The sequence below is a fragment of the Euprymna scolopes genome, chromosome 30 (genome assembly GCF_053919585.1).
Source record: "Euprymna scolopes isolate OS-2025 chromosome 30, ASM5391958v1, whole genome shotgun sequence".
NCBI classification, from domain to species: Eukaryota; Metazoa; Mollusca; class Cephalopoda; order Sepiida; family Sepiolidae; genus Euprymna; species Euprymna scolopes.
Window position 1 is genome coordinate 57,879,064 of NC_136511.1, and position 20,971 is coordinate 57,900,034.

Consider the following 20,971-nt stretch of genomic DNA (forward strand, 5'->3'; position numbering starts at 1 on the left):
TTTTATTTACTCCTCCTTCTGAATAAAAGATTATTGAAGAAGAAAAAAGAGAAGAAGAAACTTACAACCTTTTCAGAGAAAAAGAAATTTAATAGTCACTTCATTCTCTTCAGGCAAGAGAGCCCAAATTTTAAACTTTTAGAAGGTTCCATTTGTTTGAAGGAAAGAGAGAACTTTTAAAGTTTTTGTAGGTTCCATTTGTTTAAAGGACAGAGAAGAACAAAATTTTTTTTTAAATTTCAGAACTATAATTTGCATGTCTTTTACCCTCTTTTTACTAAGAAAGCCTTTTCATTTATTTAGTAGAGGAAACGAGAAGCTTTCTCCCCCCCCTTTTTTTTTTTAGAGAAGTCTCACATTTCGAGACTCCATTGCAAATTATATTTCTTTATTTTTTTTGTATTTACTTTAATTGAATTTGAATTTTGTTTGTTATATTATTTTTTCTGTAACATTGTTAATGTGGTAATTTTTACCATTGCTTTTGGGAAGCAAAAACCAACTAGCCACTTTGGACTTTTTAAACTTTAATTCAGGGTTTTATATTTGTTCTTTTTTTTTTTCCTTTTCTTTGTGTTGTTGCATTGCGATTTTCTTTCTTTTTTTCCTCTCCTTTTTTAGTACATGTTTCCCAACAAAGTTAAATTTTGATAACAACCCCAAAATTCCAACAATACATAGTGGTTCCAGGTTCAAAGGAAATAACTTCTAATCTATAAAGAAATTTGTTTCAAGGGAGATAACAAGATATGTTTAGAAGTATTATGCATTAATTATCTTTGTATGATAAAAAAAAACAAAATCTTTTGTTATCATTATTCTCTTGCACATTATATCAATTTTATACACATAACAAAACTGTTCTGCTGAAATGTATATTTACTAGTGGTGGGACGATTAATCGGAATCGGAATCGTTAATCGTAAGAATCGTGTATTTTGGGAGGTATCGGAATCGCATCGTTAAAAAATACCTTTATTTTCCGATTCCTTCATTACGATTCTTTTAGTCTGATGTTGAAAAAAAGAAAAAAAATCCCTGCTATTTCTAACCACAAGAGAGAAATGTAGCATGCTATAAAAAGAAACCAAAGAAATTCATTATTAACAGGACAATGCTTAGTGCCCCCTCCCTTACAAGGTTCATTCATTAAGATCTATTGTAATCAAAACTACAAAAGAGTTAACTTGAAAAGAAGTATGCAGGGATCTACATTGTGAGTAAAAATAAAATTTAAAAACCTCTTATCTTTTTGGCGACTGTTTTTTTTACTGACAAATCTTCTAATAGTGAATGAAAATGCTTTTTCAACTCATATTTTCTTAAAATAAAACGAGCAAAGTCAAACTATTTAAACAGTAAAAGGTTTAATAGAACAATATACTTTTTTTTTCTTTTTTTAAAAGAAGGCTTTTGAAAGAAATATCTCTAAAATGAAATTGATCACGTATTATTTTGCAAAATTTAGACGGTAGTCGGCTTCTTTTGAATTTTCAAAAAGAATATCATTGGAATAACATTAGAACTACACATGCTAAGTGGTGGTTTGCGGTTAAGGTCTTCAGAAAATGAAAAAACAAAAACAATTATTTTGCTATCTCTTAAATACAGCTTTATATTTAATTTAAGCTACTACTGGGTAAGTCAATATTCAAATATTTTTTTTTGTTTAAATTTACATTCTATCAAAATATTCAGCTCATGAAGCAATTAGATATATTTTTTGGAACTTCTTTGCAGCCCCCCCCCCCGGCAAAAAAAAATAAAATATTCGTTTTAATTTAGATTAGATAACATTTTTGGTATTATTTTACTTTAGGGCTCGTCTCACGTTTGTATAGAAAAATATATTTTCTAAAGTAGATTTAGGTGTGCTGAAAACGCCACCCAATTCTCGAGTAACTCTTCATAAAATACCTATTTCGAATTTTCTTTTTATCCCGAAAAAATAAAAAAAACTTATTCTAAAAAAGACATGGGGGCCTTTGTTTTTTGTACCCCCCCCCTAAAAAAAAAACACCATGAACTTTATAAACAAACAAAAACACGTGTTAGGTGCTTCCTTCCATATTTTAAAAAACTATTTGCCGGCCCCAATTTTGAATGTAATATTTGTTTATAACACACCCGAAATTATATGAAAATTAAGATTTTAAAGGCAAGTCCTGTGGTAGTGTATTATCGACATTTACAAAAAAAAAAAACAATTGCCTTTCCAAAATTATCCGCAATTTTAAAAAATTAATTTCCATCTAATTTTAAATTGTCCGCGAAAGATTACTATGCTTATGTCGCTTTAATACGAGTGTGGGTGCACATATGGCACACGAATAGCCTTAGTGTGCACTTGAGCGTACCTTAACGAAAGCTGTAAAATGGGCGAAAATAGTCTGAGAGTTCAGGGGTTCATACCAAGACCGTCTTAAAAGACAAGATGGCCGGTGGGCAAAAATAATTTAATCTGCTGACGTCATCACGGGTAGTCCCTTTACCGGTGTCAAGCATTGCTTGACTCAAGCAACCAACTGTTGTCACCGGTAGATATCGTAACGTATTGTAATATTTCTTTTTTTTATTAAAATGCCTTCACGGTGCATCGTTCCGAATTGCAGAGGAAATTATCGTAAAGGACCGAAAGTTACAGTATTTTCATTTCCGAAAAATAAAGAATTATCTTGTCTATGGATTAATGCAGTAAAAAGAAAAGATTTTACACCATCTCCATTCAGCAAAGTAAGTTTTAACGTGCTCCCCCCCCCTGTATTTAACACGATGTAACTATAATTTAATTCAAGATTATCATCCTAAGTTTTTTACCATTCAAAAGAAGAAGCTTCAAATAAAATTGCTAATATTAAAAAAAATTTTTTTACAGCATACAAAACTAAGGAAAATGCGAGACATACCACGTTCTTTTGAAGAGACGATTTTTTTAAGCTGTTGACACACGTTTTAAAATTCTAGCAAAAATTAATTTTCCTGAAATTTTTCAATATTTAAAAATAAATTATGCCGGCTGATAAAATTTTACAACTTTTTTTAAAGCTAGAAAGATAAATTTTAAAAAATACTTATATATATATATATATAATATGAAACTAAACTAAAAAAAAAAAAAACGCGTTCACTCGTGGTGTTACAATTTATATTATTAACATATTTTAACAAACTGAAAATATGGATATAGAAAAATGATTTTGCATGTTATTTTTGTTATGTGGTGAAATAATCTTAAATAAGAAACATGATTTTTTCTTTAGGTTAATTATTTTTTTACTGAGCAATACTTCATGAATTTATTAATGTTTTTAAAAAATGGTTAAATATGAAGAATAACTCCACCTTCGAGAATTCCTTTAAAATTACCACTTTTATAAGTTTTCGGGTGCGCTGAAAACGCAAATAACATTTAAAATTAAGGCAAACGAGTATTTTCTAATATATTTTTAAAAAGAAAAATACTACTTGTTTCCTGGAATTTTAAAGGATTTTCCGAGGGTAAATGGTGGCCACAAAGTGGATGGTCAGTTTACGTTAAATTATTATAGAAAAGTGATCCCCCACTTTTTTTTAACTAACATTTCTTGGAAACTACTCGTTTGCCTTAATTTTAAATGTTATTTTCGTTTACAACGACCTCAAAAATCTATAAAATTAGGAATTATAAAGGAATTTTCCAAGGTGAAGTAATTCTTCATATTTACCAAAAACTGTTAATAACTATTTTAGTCAACAACAACAAAAAAAAGTTCATTAATAATTATTTTTCTATCTTATCGTTTTTTTGTCATATAATTTTGGGTTTGTATTACTGTACACAGATTCGAAAAAGTTGTCAAAAAACAAATATATAACAAATAAATGTTATCAAAGGCAAGATAAGTTACTTTTCTACCAAACTGGATATATTTTTTGTGTTTTTATTCAATGTAACATGTTTATTCAGCTCGAAAAACATGCAGTGTTTACCGATGTATTGGACAATTCAAAATGGCGGCCGACTCTCTCTTAAACACGGTAAGTTCGAGAAAAGGTGTTATAAATAATAAACTAGACAAAATACTATTAAAAAAACACCGAATATATGTCAACCTATGTCACGGTAATATATATTGAGCGAATTTCTAACAGTATTTTGTCTAGTTTATTATTTATAACACCTTTTCCCGAACTTGCCGTGCTTAAGAGTCGGCTGCCATTTTGAATTTTCCAATACATCGGTAAACACTGCATGTTTTTCGAGCTGAATAAACATGTTACACTGAATAAAAACACCAAAATTATATCCAGTTTGGTAGAAAAGTAACTTATCTTGCCTTTGATAACATTTATTTGTTATATATTTGTTTTTTGACAACTTTTTCGAATCTATGTGTACAATAATACAAACCCGTAATTTTTGTAAAAGTCAAACATATGGTACGGTTTTCTTTTAAATTATTTCTTTAGGTATGTGAACTTCATTTTCGACCTGAAGACATACGGCGAGAGACTACAGCATTTGATGAAAAAACCGGAAAGTCAATCACTGCTAAATTAAAAAATCCATGTCTTAGAGATGGTGCTATTCCTAGAATACTACCAAACTGTCCCTCCTATTTATCATCATCAACCACTTTTAGAGAGTCCCCTAACGCAAAGAAAATACGTTTAGAAAACTCTGCCCTTAAGCGTGCCTTATGTGAAAGTGTTGCTGACGAGTTAGAGTTACAAAAACGTAACACTTTCCATAGCATCGATGATTTGGAAACAAAATTGAACTTCCTAAATAAAAATTATTGGACTTTTATTAGGCAGGAAAATACTATTATGATATATCATATATACAGATGCCCATGCCCAAAGATAAAAATGTCCCTTGTAATTGAATCGGACTTGGCCGTTGCAGTATTCTGCAATGATGTTAAAATGAGTTCTATAGGAGAGTATAAGGTTCCTAAACATGTAACCGATAAAAATACTCTACAGATTTTGATGGAAAACATGAAAAAAATGGACATCGAAGAACAGCAAACCAAAACGTCAAATACAATTTCTTTATTAAAATTAATCTTGTCATTTTTGTTATTAGTACAAGATGAGTCATTCAAATATGTCAATTCAATTAAATTCATTTATGAACAAATAAATATAATGACAATGAATAAGGTTAATTATTCAAGTGAAATGATGATATTCTCTTCTTTATTATATAACTGCTCCCCTAGAGGGTACAGACTGTTAAGAGACACTAAAAATGTGATTTTACCATGTTATTCAACTATCAGGAGATTAACCTTATCAATGTCTATGAATCCTGTAATTGAACAACATAACAATTTCCTCATGTATATTAAAAATAAATTCAAGTTACTAATGCCGAAAGACACCACAGTATCTTTACTTATTGATGAAATACATCTCAAACCTTATCTTGATTATAAAGGTGGTAATATTGTTGGTTTAGCTAACAACAGCAATGAACCTGCCACAAGTGCATTTGCTTTTATGCTTAGCAGTGTATTCTCACAATATAAGGATGTTGTGCATGTTATGCCAACTAAATGTCTTCGAGCTGAGAACTTATTTGACATAATCAAACGTTTAATAATTGGCTTAGAGGAGATAGGCTTTAGAGTATTATGTGTTATAACAGATAATAATGCAATAAATAAAAAAGCCATGGCTTTCTTTTGTAGCCCAGCAAAGCTTTCAATTGTCTATCCACATCCATTTATAACGTCTAGACCTCTTTTTTTCTTATTCGACTCAGTACATATACTAAAATGCATTAGAAACAATTGGCTTGGCCAAAAAGATGAAAGTAAATGCATGATGTTCCCAAAGTTTTGTTATAATGGAAATCATGAATTGGATAACATCCAAAATGCTCCATTTTCTAGTTTGCATAAACTTTATGCGATAGAATCTCAATCGCTTTTAAAATATTGTTATAAGTTGACTGCAAAGGCCCTTTCTCCCACTACTTTTGAAAGGCAAAATGTTAATTTGGTTTTGCAAATTTTCAACGAATATACTATTCAAGGTTTGCTAACCTTAGGCAAACAGGAATGCTTGCCAAATTATGCAGAAATCGCAGAATACATACAAATATTTTATATTTGGTGGACAATACTGAATGTGAAAACACCAAATAAAGGTTTTCAGCTTCGTAATAAATATGCAAATCCACTTACATTAAATGGTGATAATTACAGATTTCTCTCTATGTTCTGTGACTGGTTAGAAACTTGGAATAGCATACCTGGAAGAACTGGTAAGTTAACAAAGGAAACATATACTGCTTTGCACCATACAACTTACGCAATTTTAGAATTAACTAAATATTGCATTAGAGAACTGAACATGGTGTATATATTACCAGGAAAGTTTCAGACAGATAACCTTGAGGCAAGGTTTGGCCAGTATCGGCAACTTAGCGGGGATCAGTATAATATATCGATACGTCAAGTGTATGAATGTGAAAAAAAACTTAGAATGTTATCAGTTTTAAAATTGAGTTTACCACTTAATAACCAAACTATTGATTTGAAGAATTTACACGAAACTAACTGGGATGAAATGACAACAGAACAACAGTTAGATGTTTATAAATTTAACATAGATGTAACAGAAGATGATATTAATCGGTGCAAAGCAGTACTTCCTGTTATATTATACTTAGCAGGTTATTGCTGTCATGCAGTTTTTAAAAAATTGAAATGCAATAGTTGCAAAAACTTAATATCTGGGAGAGATACTATTGAAGAAATAGCTGAAATAAACAGCTACTTTCAGGGTATTAACAGAGGTTCTCTGTTATACCCAAATGATACAACCAATAATTTTGTGTTATATAATTATATAGTCATAAATAAACTTACCAAATGCGATTCTTTCTTTCATTCTATTCATCAAAGAAAATTAGCCATGTATATAACCTTAAATATTTTGGCTGATCAACATCTTTTATTTAATGTTGACTCGTGTGATGAGGGTCACCCTATACAACAAATTGAAAAAATGCTCATATGGAGTTCTTCGAATTCCCTCATAAATAATTTTTGTCGCAAGGAGAATGACAACATTAATAAAAAAAAAAATTTCAGAAAAATTCAAACTTTTAATTAAATTCCACAACGGATTTTTATAATGTCTGATGTATTTAATATTTGAAATATTTCTGCATTAGTAACTTTGTTTATACTAACATTATTTGTTTGATTTTAATTTTAACTTATCGTTCGTTTTTCAGTTAAACTAATTCATCGTTCGTTTTTCAGTTAAACTAATTCATCGTTCGTTTTTCAGTTAAACTAATTCATCGTTCGTTTTTCAGTTAAACTAATTCATCGTTCGTTTTTCAGTTAAACTAATTCATCGTTCGTTTTTCAGTTAAACTAATTCATCGTTCGTTTTTCAGTTAAACTAATTCATCGTTCGTTTTTCAGTTAAACTAATTCATCGTTCGTTTTTCAGTTTTGATTTAAAAAAATATTGTTCAAATGATTTAAAAAATATTCATTTCGATTTTTAAAAAAATTCATTTCGATTTTTAAAAAAATTCATTTCGATTTTTAAAAATATTGTTTTTTTGATTGTGGTTCATTTTGATTAAAAAAAAAAAATTCATTTTGATTAAAAAAAAAAAAAAAATTCATTTTGATTAAAAAAAAATTCATTTTGATTAAAAAAAATAGTTTAATTCTAATATTTGTTTATTGTCTTAACTCATATCAAATATTTTGCTTGTGTTCTGCTTCAAATATTCATAATCTTACATGCATAATTTTCATTTAATTATATCAAATAAACTTCAAGTTTACTACAAATCAAATCGTGTTCCTTCATTTTTTTAAAATGTAATTTATAAGTAGTTAAAGAACGCATTCTAATCTTTAAAATCTATAATACAACGAAATATTAAATTGCTTATAATACTTAAACAAACAACTTGTTTTTTTAATTATTTTTTTATTATTAATATTAGATGAGTTTCAGTATAACTCATTGTGTTCTTTCTTTATTTCTTTATTTTAATCCAATTTTGAAGTTTTGTAACGCTGTCTGTAAAAATTACTGTTCATTATTGACAGTCAAGAGTTCCACATATCTTGCTTGTTGGGACCTCGGCGATGACGTCATTTTTTCAGCTGGCCGGCCATCTTTATAACGAAGGCCACGCTCATACCCACTAGCGTAGCTGGGGGGGGGGGAGTCAGCCCCGGGTGACAGCCATAGAGGGGTGACAATCCCCCCCCCAAAAATTTTTCAGCCAAGCTTAAGTGCGAAAATAGTCGGAAATAGAATTTATTTATTATATATTATGGAATTTTTAAGTTTTAATTTAAAATCTTTTTTTAGAATATTATAAACTCTTAAAAAAATTAGTCATTGGAAAATCTTTGGCCGATTTTTATTGAAAACTTTTGTACTTTTGAAATCATTTAATGACATTTCATTTTTTTAACTGTGGAAAAATGAGAAAGAAACAATATATATATACAGTAGCGTCCAAAAGTTAAGGGCTAGTAAAACCTCAGCAAGTTTAACCATATATTTGAAACAAATACACACGAACAACAAAAAATTACTTCACAATTATATAGATAACATGTATATCTTCAATGTGTCATAATTTCGTTAGCCTACACTAAGTATTTTTTGAATAACTACCATTTTAAATAAAATTGTTCAAAATGTGTGTGTCCAAAAGTTAAGGGCTAACACGATTGCGGCTTTTGTCCTTGCTGTGAATGGCTGAAATTACCAACTAACTAGTATTTGGTAAACAAACCCTTGCTATTTATGACTTCTTGACACCTCTTGGCACAGGAATCCACCAACTTCTTGCAAAACGCTGGCGTTATCACACTCCATTCAGCATGTAAGCACTGCCAGAGTTCTTCTTGATTTTTTGGGCACTGAAGTTGAGCACGTTCACCAACTATTTTCCAGATATTCTAAATAGGATTAAGATCTGGACTCTGAGGGGGCCAACGCATCGTTTCAACTTCTTCCTTGTCTAAAAATGTTTTTACTTTCTTAGCAGTGTGACAAGGAGCGTTATCCTGCATGAAAATTGCAGGTTGATAGAGCGACGAGCGAAGACTAGGAACAGCATGCTGCCGTAGAATCTGCTTATAAACTTCTGCATTTATTCCACCTTGCAGACGAATCAGTGGTCCACAGCCTGCAGCTGACATAACGCCCCAAACCATTACACTTCCTCCTCCAAATTTCACAGTTTTTGTCACGCACTTAACCTCCAATCTCTCACCAGTTCTTCGCCGGACATACGTGTTGCCATCAGATCCAATAACGTTAAACTTCGATTCATCACTAAAGTGCACACGGGACAAGTTTTCGGTTGTCCACACAACGTGTTCTTGGGCAAAAGCGAGGCGGAGTTTCTGATTCTTTTTGGAGATAAGAGGCTTCCTTGCTGGCACTCGAGATTGCAATTCAGAAGCGTGCAACCGGCGTGTAACAGTTTGCCAAGACGCTTGAACAATAGACCTTTGCTTTAGTTCTCGAGATATTTTAGCAGCAGTGTTAAATCTGTCTTTAAGTGACATTTTGACAATAAGACGATCCTGTCGAGCAGTTGTGATTCAAGGTCTACCAGATTTGGGGGCAGCTGCCACTGATCCTGACTGCTTGAAATGTGCCACAATACGCTTTACTACACTAGGAGACCTTCCTACGGTGTCAACAATCTCAGAAGTTTTCTTGCCATTACTATGAAGATGAATAATGAGCTGTTTTTCTTCGACAGAAACGGGACGACGTTGTTTTGCTGCCATGTTGTACTAGTGCGATACAAACACTCATTTCTTTTACCCAATTACAATAATTTTAATGTTCTTTAGTAAAAATTTGAAGTAGGATTATTCATAGTACCTGTCTGACAGCGAAACGACGTGTGTCGACTTCAGAATGAAGATGGACGTTTCTCTCTCTTTTTATAGGAGAGCGAAGTCCACAAATGTAAAGTTATGAGCCAGGGGCGATAACTTTTACCCGTTGGAAACTTCACTTATGTAAAGTATGTTCAGGGGCGATAACTCATGTCCACCTATACAGTACCTTACTGTTATAATAATTAAAGATTATACCGCCTAGCCCTTAACTTTTGGACCACGAGAATTTGGACAAACTTTTGTGTTATTGGTCATAACTTCAAAAATATCCAACGGATGCTTATGAAATTTAGGCGAGACATGAGTGATGAGTATATCTATAAGTATATATGCATATTAAGTATTTTAAATGAACGGTTTTTCTTAAAAAGAACTTAAACTTGTCTTGAAACTACTAGCCCTTTACTTTTGGACGCTACTGTATATATATATATATATATATATATATATATATATATATATATATATATATATATATATCCGGGGGGGGGGGTCACCTAGCCAGCATTGGCAAGTCAATGGTAACAAAGTGTGAAAAAATCTAACAATTTCAAAGTGTTATGACAAGTAAAGTGGACATTAAAGGATTAGTGAATTCAAAAGTTTTCACACCTTTATGCAAAAACACGTAAATCCCAAACTACAGATAGAAATTATTTCTGCTAATTGGTATCTTTCATATCATTGGACAATTTAGTTTTCACGTTTCTCAGCTACTGACAAGACACACAAAAGACAGTGTAAATTTTCCAAGATAAAAATGTAAGTGTATACTTTTAGACTATTTTAAAGACAGTCAAAATGTGTTTCATGAGTTGAAAATTAATTTAATTTTAACTAGTCTGTGCTTGTAATGAATATGCTAATTATGAAATGAAATAACTAAGAAATTGTTTTTGTGGTTTCAACTATATTCTAGTTCTAATAACTTTTTAATTTTCAAATATAAAAATATATTTATTGAATAAATAAGATAGTTTCTTATAATAATTGCACAATACCTTCACGTTTCTTTTGAATAATCTTTGAGAATAATAATGGCAAAAAAATGGGTGAAACAATAAATAAACAAAAAAGCAAATGTTATTAAAGACAAACTAAGTTACTTTTTTACCCAATTAGATATATTTTTTGGAGTATACCCGAACGAGCATCATCCCGTCTATATTTTTTTCTGTTTGTTTTTTTGCAATTTTGAAAAATTGTAAGAAACCGAACAGAACAGTGGATTATTATTGATTGGACACTTACCAGATTATCTCACAAAAAACAAGCAAAAGTATTTTGACATTTGAAAGGGGTGCTAGTTTTTAGTTACGTTATAGCAAACCGATCCCATATTGGAACCACTCGACGAGAATTGGGATTTTACTTTGGTGCTTGTGCAGTGTACGTACCTTGTTATATTTTAGATGGGATTTCCAAGTTGAATTAAATTTTTATGGTATGTTTTTTCATTAAATTGTTAGGTGAAAGTGCAGAACAGTTAAAGAATTGCTTTTTAAATAATAACATTATTTCAGCATGGTTCGTATTTCTCGCAGTATCAAAAATGTGGTGCTCGGTAAAAATGGCACGAGTGAATAAGTAGGTAAAAATGGCACCAAAAGGTCCTACTGAAACGATGGGGTCCCAAATTCTAATCTCATTTTGGGTTTTGTAAAATAAAATAAAGTTGTTTTTTTTTTTTTTTTAACTTTTTTAGGCGGACGTTGGCTTTCACCATTTTTATATTTAATTAGTATATATTTTCTTTCTCTTCCGCTATATTTTTTTTTTTTATTTAATTCATTTAATCTGTTAATTATGAGGAGCAAAATAATGAATCGTGTTAATTTATTCTCTAATTTTCTTGTTTTTGTTCTGTTATATAAATTCTATTTTATTTGTTTTTGCTCTGAAGGATAAATTCTATTTTCTTTGTTTTTTTTCTGTATTCCAATTAAGTAAAATCAATTTTCTCTAAAATAAATTTTGCTAATTTTTCCGTTTAGTTTACTATATAATAATTTTATTTAAACCAAAACACGACGGTGTAGACATAAAATATCTCTTTCAAAGTTAGGGAACATATTTGGGAACTACCAGACCATAAGTATAAAACTACCTGGTATATTTCAAAACAATAATTCCCTAGGAATCGGAATCGTACTTGGTATCGGAATCGTTAATCAATATTTTCCTGGAATCGGAATCGTATAAAAATTAGGAATCGTCCCAACACTAATATTTACATTAAGGTAGTTAAATAAAATAAAACTTAATTGGGCTTACACACTAAAGAAAATTTTGCTTGCTTAATTAAAAAAATTAAGGTAGTTAAATCAAGTAAAAGTGTTAGTTTTGCTTGAACATTTTAAGGTAGTGAAATCAAGAGAAACTTAATTGTGCTTGCACACATAACAAAATAAAGATAATTAACAATTTTATGTGGTTTCTACACACTTAAGATAATTAAGATAATAAAATTGAGTAAAATTGTACTGTTGAAATGTATATAAAAATATCAATCAAATATATCTATATTTATGCTATTTTCAAAATTTAACTAGAATAAAATTGTTCTTGAGACTATGCCAGAATGCAGATTATCTTAATAATAATTATTTATATTAGGTTATTTTTTTTTTATAATGATAAAATGTACCTTTTTTTGTTGTCGATTTCGATTGAGTCCTGAATGGATTCCATTTTTGAAAAAATGATTGTGTTTCATTGCCAATTATTTGACAAATTTCATTTAACACATTTGCATTAAAAATGACTAACTTTACAGTTTTCAGATATTTCGGTGAAGATTTGCCAAAGCTCTTGAGAGCATTTAAAAAGTTCTTTATAATATCATCGATAGTGCAGCCCAATCCTGAAAAATAAGAAAAACATAATTATGTACATAACTGTGAGATATATAGTGTTGGGCAAATGATACTGACAAGTGATAGAGGGTTTAAGATTAAATAAGGTTACAAAATTTGGAAAAAAAAATAAAAAAGGATGGAATCATATTCTACACAAGTTCACATTTTTAGAAAGTTTACATCAGATTAAAAAAGCTTCTTATTTGAAACAAGTTTGTTTTGTAATCGGAATGAATCTGATATAAAGATCTTTTGGCTGTAAAACTACAAAATTATACATTTAAATCATGAAACGTTGTCCAAAGTAAATCATGAAATGTTGTCCAAAGTAAATCATGAAATGTTGTCCAAAGTAAATCATGAAATGTTGTCCAAAGTAAATCATGAAATGTTGTCCAAAGTAAATCATGAAATGTTGTCCAAAGTAAATCATGAAATGTTGTCCAAAGTAAATCATGAAATGTTGTTCAAAGTAAATCATGAAATGTTGTTCAGAGTAAATCATGAAATGTTGTCCAAAGTAAATCATGAAATGTTGTTCAAAGTAAATCATGAAATGTTGTTCAAAGTAAATCATGAAATGTTGTTCAGAGTAAATCATGAAATGTTGTCCAAAGTAAATCATGAAATGTTGTTCAAAGTAAATCATGAAATGTTGTTCAAAGTAAATCATGAAATGTTGTTCAAAGTAAATCATGAAATGTTGTTCAGAGTAAATCATGAAATGTTGTTCAAAGTTAATCATGAAATGTTGTTCAAAGTAAATCATGAAATGTTGTCCAAAGTAAATCATGAAATGTTGTTCAAAGTAAATCATGAAATGTTGTTCAAAGTAAATCATGAAATGTTGTTCAAAGTAAATCATGAAACGTTGTCCAAAGTAAATCATGAAATGTTGTCCAAAGTAAATCATGAAATGTTGTTCAAAGTAAATCATGAAATGTTGTTCAAAGTAAATCATGAAATGTTGTCCAAAGTAAATCATGAAATGTTGTTCAAAGTAAATCATGAAATGTTGTTCAAAGTAAATCATGAAATGTTGTTCAAAGTAAATCATGAAATGTTGTTCAAAGTAAATCATGAAATGTTGTTCAGAGTAAATCATGAAATGTTGTTCAAAGTTAATCATGAAATGTTGTCCAAAGTAAATCATGAAATGTTGTCCAAAGTAAATCATGAAATGTTGTCCAAAGTAAATCATGAAATGTTGTCCAAAGTAAATCATGAAATGTTGTTCAAAGTAAATCATGAAATGTTGTTCAAAGTAAATCATGAAATGTTGTTCAGAGTAAATCATGAAATGTTGTCCAAAGTAAATCATGAAATGTTGTTCAAAGTAAATCATGAAATGTTGTTCAAAGTAAATCATGAAATGTTGTTCAGAGTAAATCATGAAATGTTGTCCAAAGTAAATCATGAAATGTTGTTCAAAGTAAATCATGAAATGTTGTTCAAAGTAAATCATGAAATGTTGTTCAAAGTAAATCATGAAATGTTGTTCAGAGTAAATCATGAAATGTTGTTCAAAGTAAATCATGAAATGTTGTTCAAAGTAAATCATGAAATGTTGTCCAAAGTAAATCATGAAATGTTGTTCAAAGTAAATCATGAAATGTTGTTCAAAGTAAATCATGAAATGTTGTTCAAAGTAAATCATGAAATGTTGTTCAAAGTAAATCATGAAACGTTGTCCAAAGTAAATCATGAAATGTTGTCCAAAGTAAATCATGAAATGTTGTCCAAAGTAAATCATGAAATGTTGTCCAAAGTAAATCATGAAATGTTGTCCAAAGTAAATCATGAAATGTTGTCCAAAGTAAATCATGAAATGTTGTTCAAAGTAAATTATTAAATGTTGTCCAAAGTAAATCATGACATGTTGTGGCAAGCTAACTGTCTTTTTCTCTTTCTTTTTCTCCCTTTCCCTTATTGTTTTTAAATTCAATGATTGTTTTGATCCTGTAGACAAAACGTTTCCCATTTCTATTTGAACCAGCCTGGGTGGCTAGCATTGCCCGGGTGTTTAGAGGTGTGAGTTAAGCAAAAATGTGGTAGTAAGTAGACAGGCTTGAACCCATACTGGGAAGGAGGAAAAGAATGTAACAAAAAAAAAAAAAAAAAAAAAGTGACATCTTTGCTGTAGCGGTCATTGCCAAACCGGAAGTCACAAATGTTTAAATTAATGCTAGTCAATCAAAAAGAGGGGATTACTTTCGAAAATATCGGCAAAAAAAGTGACCCCCTCTCTGTAAAAATTGCCTTGCTGAGAGTGAAGGAATTAATGTTTTTAGCCAATTTTTCGATATTTGTTGCCTGAAGGGTCAAGCTTCAAAATGATACTGATCTTGTGAAAATTTGTCACCTCTGTCGAAAGTTTTAGACATACATACATACATACATACATGATGGCAGCAAATTCGTTCTCAAATATTGCCATTACTTGATATAGCGTCAGAAAATTGGAACATGAAGACAGATCAGTGGTGAGCTGCACAAAAATGGCTTTTAAGCCCAGCCAAACTCTGACATTCTTTGGCATACATGATGCAGACATGAGTACCATTAGCAGCACATGCTTGATGGCCACTTCTATGAACATTCATATGCCGTTTCAAACCGCCTGCAGTCTTGCATGTCTGCACGCAGTTGACACAAGTTAGATCTGGCAACACTATTCTTTACTGAAATAGGATCAGCTAGCTTTCCTCCAACATTGATCACAGCCTTCATATGATTATGGAAGAGCTTTAAGATGGTTATGAACTTGTCAGGACAGCCAAGCTTTTTCAGAATTCCTCACAAAGCATCCCTATTTACTGTATCAAAGGCCTTGGTTAACTTGATGAACACCTGATACAGACCCTTTCGCTGTTCTATGCATTCCTCCTGTAGTTGCCTGGCTGTAAAAATCATATCCACTGTTCCTCAACCACTTCTGAAACCACATTGCGACTCAGGCAAAACATGCTCAACAATGTGCTCCAGCATTCTGTCAAGCATGATCCTACAGAGCATCTTGCCGACTACTGACAGCAATGAGATGCCCCAATAGTTTCCACATTCATCTTTGGCACTCTTCTCCTTGTATAGCACCATCATCAATGCATCCTGTCAATTCTGTGGAACACACTCATCACGCCAAGCAGTCGGTAACAAGTTCGCCAAGCATTGCATCATCTTGGGCCTAGAACATTTAAAGATCTCTGCATGCATTTGATTCATGTCAGGAGACATTCCATTGTTCAGTTTATAGACAGCTGCTTCAACCTCCTGGAGAGAGGGAACCTCTCCCAAGATATCCTTGATCGGATTGCTAGGAATCGACCTAACAAACTTCTGATCAACGTAAGAAGACCTGTTTAGGAGGTCATCTATAAAGAATCTCAGTAGGGTTAGAACCTGAATTTCAGTATCATTCTCATTGAACTAATCATGACTTTTATACTCACAATAAACTAATACTCTCTCACATACCTCATAGACTACTTAAAAGTAGGCCAAGAGTTTTCACAGTCAATTTTTTCCATCTCCTTAACTATTTTCTCCCTCACAATATTGTCCCTTAGACAATCAACATTAAGTCGCTTTAGGATAGCCACATCAGGTCCTCTCATCTTGGGCTTCACAACAAGCTTAACGTTTGCATAGACTAACCGATGGTCGGTCCAGCACTCTGCACCATGCATCATACGAACACTGTAGATATCCCTTATCTCATATTTTCTGACTAACACAGTCTATCAAATGCCATTGTTTGGAACCAGAATGCATCCAAGTCGTCTTGAATTTGTCCTTCTGCTGAAACACGGTGTTACCAATTTTAAAACCCATCTCTGAACAAAACTGCAACAACATCAGACCATTACTATTACACTTGCCCACTCCATGTTTACCCAGCACATCCCAGGTTTCAAAATCTCTTCCCACCCTAGCATTAAAATCTCAGAGAATGACGATCTTGTCAGCAGGGGAAATACGTCTAACTACACTGCACAATGCAAGGTAGAAAGCAACCTTTTCTTTTTCTGTTGCATCCATAGTGGGTGTATAGAGACTCATTCCCTCTTACATCCATCTGCTATAACCTCCGACCTTCTTCAGGTGTATCTTGTCGAACTCGGGAATGTTTCTGTCAAACTTGTGAATTTGGATGGAATTTCGAGCGGAACCCTTCATAGCAGTCCAGGACCAGTGGCACAGTGGTTAGAGTACTGGGAAAAATCAATTGTAAAAGTGATATTCTCCTGAAGGTTGAAGGTTCAATCCTCAGTGTGGGCGACTGAAATATACATTTGCGAATTACTTATGACATCTATCCCGTCATGGCTGACAGAAGAAGAGCATGCTATCCCCTTGAAGTAAATAAAGGGTTCCGCTCGAAATTCCGTCCAAATTCCGGAGTTCAACAGAAACATTCCGGAGTTTGACAAGATACACCTGAAGAAGGTCGGAGGTTATATCGACCGAAACGTTGTGAAAATCACAAGAACAGTAGTCCGATGAATAATAATACATAATTAAGAAATGTTCAGCTAAGCTATCCCCCATACTTTCTAAACTCTACAACAAATGCCTTGCTGAATCTTGCTTCCCTAATCGCTGGAAGATGGTCTCTGCGGTAAGAACTGACACTCTCAATTATCACCCTAAAAAAATAAAGATAAATCACACCAATTTGATCTCATCTTAGCAACCACATGCCCCCATTACCTCTCTCACTATAAAAAGCAAATAAAATCATTTAAATGAAAATTAAAACTATTTAGATTACTTACCTCCAGTTCCAAGTAGTGGCAAAGACAAAGATTTCATCTGTTCTCCTTCTGCAGCATCGAAGCAAAGTTTAAATATTTTATCAGAATGTTTCTTGATTCCCTCCACATTGACATGGACAATATAAGAAGCAGCAATGGAAGAAGCTTTTGTAACTACATAATTTTGTGTTTCCATTTGAGAATCTGATGGAAAAACAATGATTTAAATAGTTAAATAATATTTTATTGAAAACAATTAAAATTATCATTTTTAAGACAAACTTTCAATGGCAGTAAAAAGACTATGTTCTGTGTGCTATCAACTAAAAAACAATTAACTTTCCAAGTTGTTGAATCGAATATCAAAAAGTAAAAGATTACTGATAAAGGCTAAAAAATTCACTTTTATTTAACTTAAAACTTACTTTAACTTAAAAGGGCCAAATACTTTTATGATACACTTTTCAGATTAAAAAATCCTTTTTAGAAAGATTCCAATACTTTTATTTTAATTGGAATTCATTATTGAGATGAGTATTATTTATAATTATTTATTTATTGCAGACTATTATTCTCATCTTTTTTAATTGTTGTTTCACAACGTTTCGGCCAACTATTCCTCTGGCCTTCGTCAGGTGGTAACCGCGACGGATAGGAACTTTGAATCTCCCAACTGCATTGTCAGCAATCACTGCCATCCGTAGCCAGCCAGAGGCTTACTTGGCTAAAAACATGGTGAGACGACAACAACTACGGACGGCAGTGATTGCTGAGAATGCAGTTGGGAGATTCGAAGTTCCTATCCGTCACGGTTACCACCTGACGAAGGCCAGAGGAATAGCTGGCTGAAACATCATGAAACAACAACTAATAAAGATGAGAATAATAGTCCGCAATAAATAAATTAATCGAATACTTTTATAATACACTTTTCAGATAAAAAAAAAATCCTTTTTAGAAAGAGTCTAACACTTTTATGATATACTGAGAATCTGATGGAAAAACAATGTTTTAAATAGTTTAATAATGTTTTATTGAAAACAATCAAAATGATTATTTTTTTTATTAGCACACATTTTCTTTGGCAATAAAAATGTGTGCTATCTATGAAAACAAGAAAATTAATTGACAGAATTGTTGAATTGAAAGACTAGAAGTAACAAATTACTGACAAATTACTTTTATAATAGACTTTTTTAGATAAAAATATTCACCTTTAACTAGAAAAGAGTCCAAAACTTATGACAGACTTTTCAGATAAAAATATTCCTTTTTTTTTTTTTTTTAAACTTGAAAGGGACCTAACAATTTTATGATAAAACTTTTTAGACAAAAATATTCACTTTTATATAGAAAGGAGCTCAATACGTTTTAATAAAACTTTTCAGATAGAAATATTTAACTTTCCTCTTTAGTGAATTAACCACTCTAAAGTTACATTCCAATATTTTTAGCAACACATAATTTATCAATGATAAAGTATGTCAGCTATGACTGTGTAGAAGACCTAAGTAATCCTTAATTATATTTTTAGTATCACATTTACTGGAGATTCAACCTTCAACCTCCAGAAGAGTGTCATTTAGGACTGATTATTACTTAGCAGTTAATCTGTTATGCCATGGTACATGTGGCCGGCAGAATGAGAATAATCTTAACTATGGATTAAATACAGATTTCCAAGTTTGATGTGCATGAAGAAGATTGGGCGGGAGGTAATCAGTCAAAACGTTGTGAGAATAGCATTCAAGATGTGAAGAGTAGTCTGAATAATCTTGATAACCAAATGGTAATTGAAATATAGAAAAATCAAAGGTCAAAAGGACAATTACAGCAGATTTAACTTACGTTTAGCTTTGCAATCATGTGTGAGTTGATGTCCCATTCTACTCAGCAAAGCTTTTGAAATGGCTCCTAAAAATAAGAGTAAACATAAATTGTAATTTAATAATACAGGAAATTACTGTAAAACTAAATTTGTGTGTGTGTGTGTGAAATATATATATATATATACATATATATATATTATATATATATACTCATCCCCGGTGGGCTATCCAGAGGCCAAAATCAATGGAAGGCCAGCTTATGGTCTGCTTATGTTGCATGTTTGGTATTCTGCATAACCACTTGTTCAGCATCAACAAAACCAACCTGCCTCCTCCCTTGAGGCTTGCATTTACGAACATCCGTTGGCGTAGAACTAAGTTAAATGATGTTGAAGCATTTCTCCTAACAAACACCCCAGATATCTTAGCACTAAGTGAGACTAACCTACACTCCTTCATCCCCTCTAACTACTTTAATATGCCCGAATATCTCCCACTCTGCCGTAAGGACTGACAGACACATGCACGGGCTTGGAGTCTATATTCGTAACACCCTTCCCTTGACTAGAGAAACTAAACTAGAATCGGACAATCAAGCCTTTGTGTGCTTTAGACTTAACATGCAACATAACATAAGTTACTTTTATTTTCTCTACTGCTCTCCCTCGACCCAGGACTGTAACCTAATAAACAAAGTCTCTGACAGCATAGATACAGCACTTTCCCTCAACACTAGCGCATAAGTGCATGTATTTGTTGACTTCAATGTCCACCACAGCAACTGGCTTGGATTTTCTACTTACACAGATGCAGCTGGTACCATAACACATAACTTCTCTATATCTCATTCCCTATCACAGATAGTTACGTTTCCAACCCGTTTCCCAGACCAGCAAGAACAACACACATCACTTCTAGATCTGTTTCTGACCACAGTTCCCGATGACTGTGTAACAAATGCCCACAGCCCACTTGGGAACGCTGATCATGCAGTGGTAATGGTTGAAACTCTACAGCCAAAACTGAAGAGCCATTGCTCCAAACAACGAGATATTGTAAAAAAGCTGACTGGGATGCCATCAGATCTCATTAGTGACGCCCCATGGCGAAATATCTTTTCACTTCCTGCTGAACAGTGCGCAAATGAGACCATGGAATGGTTCAAAACGGCAATTGAAGCACATGTTCCCACGCGGAAATTTTATAGCAAGCCCCACTCTCCCCAATGGTTTACTTCTACTTGTGCAGCTGCCATAGCGCAAAGGCAGCATGCGTACCGCAGATTTAACTGACATAAGTCCAGTTCAAACAGACAGAAGTATATAGAAGCCAGAAGTAACTGTAAGAAAGAAATAGTGACAACTAAGAGAGAATTTACTGAAACCACTAAAAACCACATTGAAGCACAGAAATTAGGAACCCGTAACTTCTGGAAAATCTACAACAGTGTAGTAAATAATGGGCAATCAACAATTCCCCCACTATCCAACAATCACGAGGTTGTTTGCTCAGCAACTGAGAAGACTAACATGTTTGCCAGTTTGTTTTCCTCCAACTCCACACTGGACCCTGCTAACCACCTCCTGCCTGACTTTCCTTTGCGGACAGATGCCACACTAGACGATCTG

At 32.2% G+C, this 20,971-nt stretch overlaps 1 protein-coding gene across 1 annotated transcript in view; it reads right to left on the reverse strand.

Moving 5' to 3' along the window:
* LOC145254821 (uncharacterized) overlaps positions 1 to 20,971 on the reverse strand; it is a 128,657-nt gene that overhangs the window by 9,592 nt on the left and 98,094 nt on the right. Inside the window, exons 17-19 of the mRNA XM_080113649.1 lie at positions 19,363 to 19,428; positions 17,536 to 17,718; positions 12,550 to 12,765 (exon numbers count right to left, since the gene is read on the reverse strand). Of these exons, the coding sequence (XP_079969775.1) occupies positions 12,550 to 12,765; positions 17,536 to 17,718; positions 19,363 to 19,428 (465 nt within the window). The remainder of the gene's footprint in view (positions 1 to 12,549; positions 12,766 to 17,535; positions 17,719 to 19,362; positions 19,429 to 20,971) is intronic.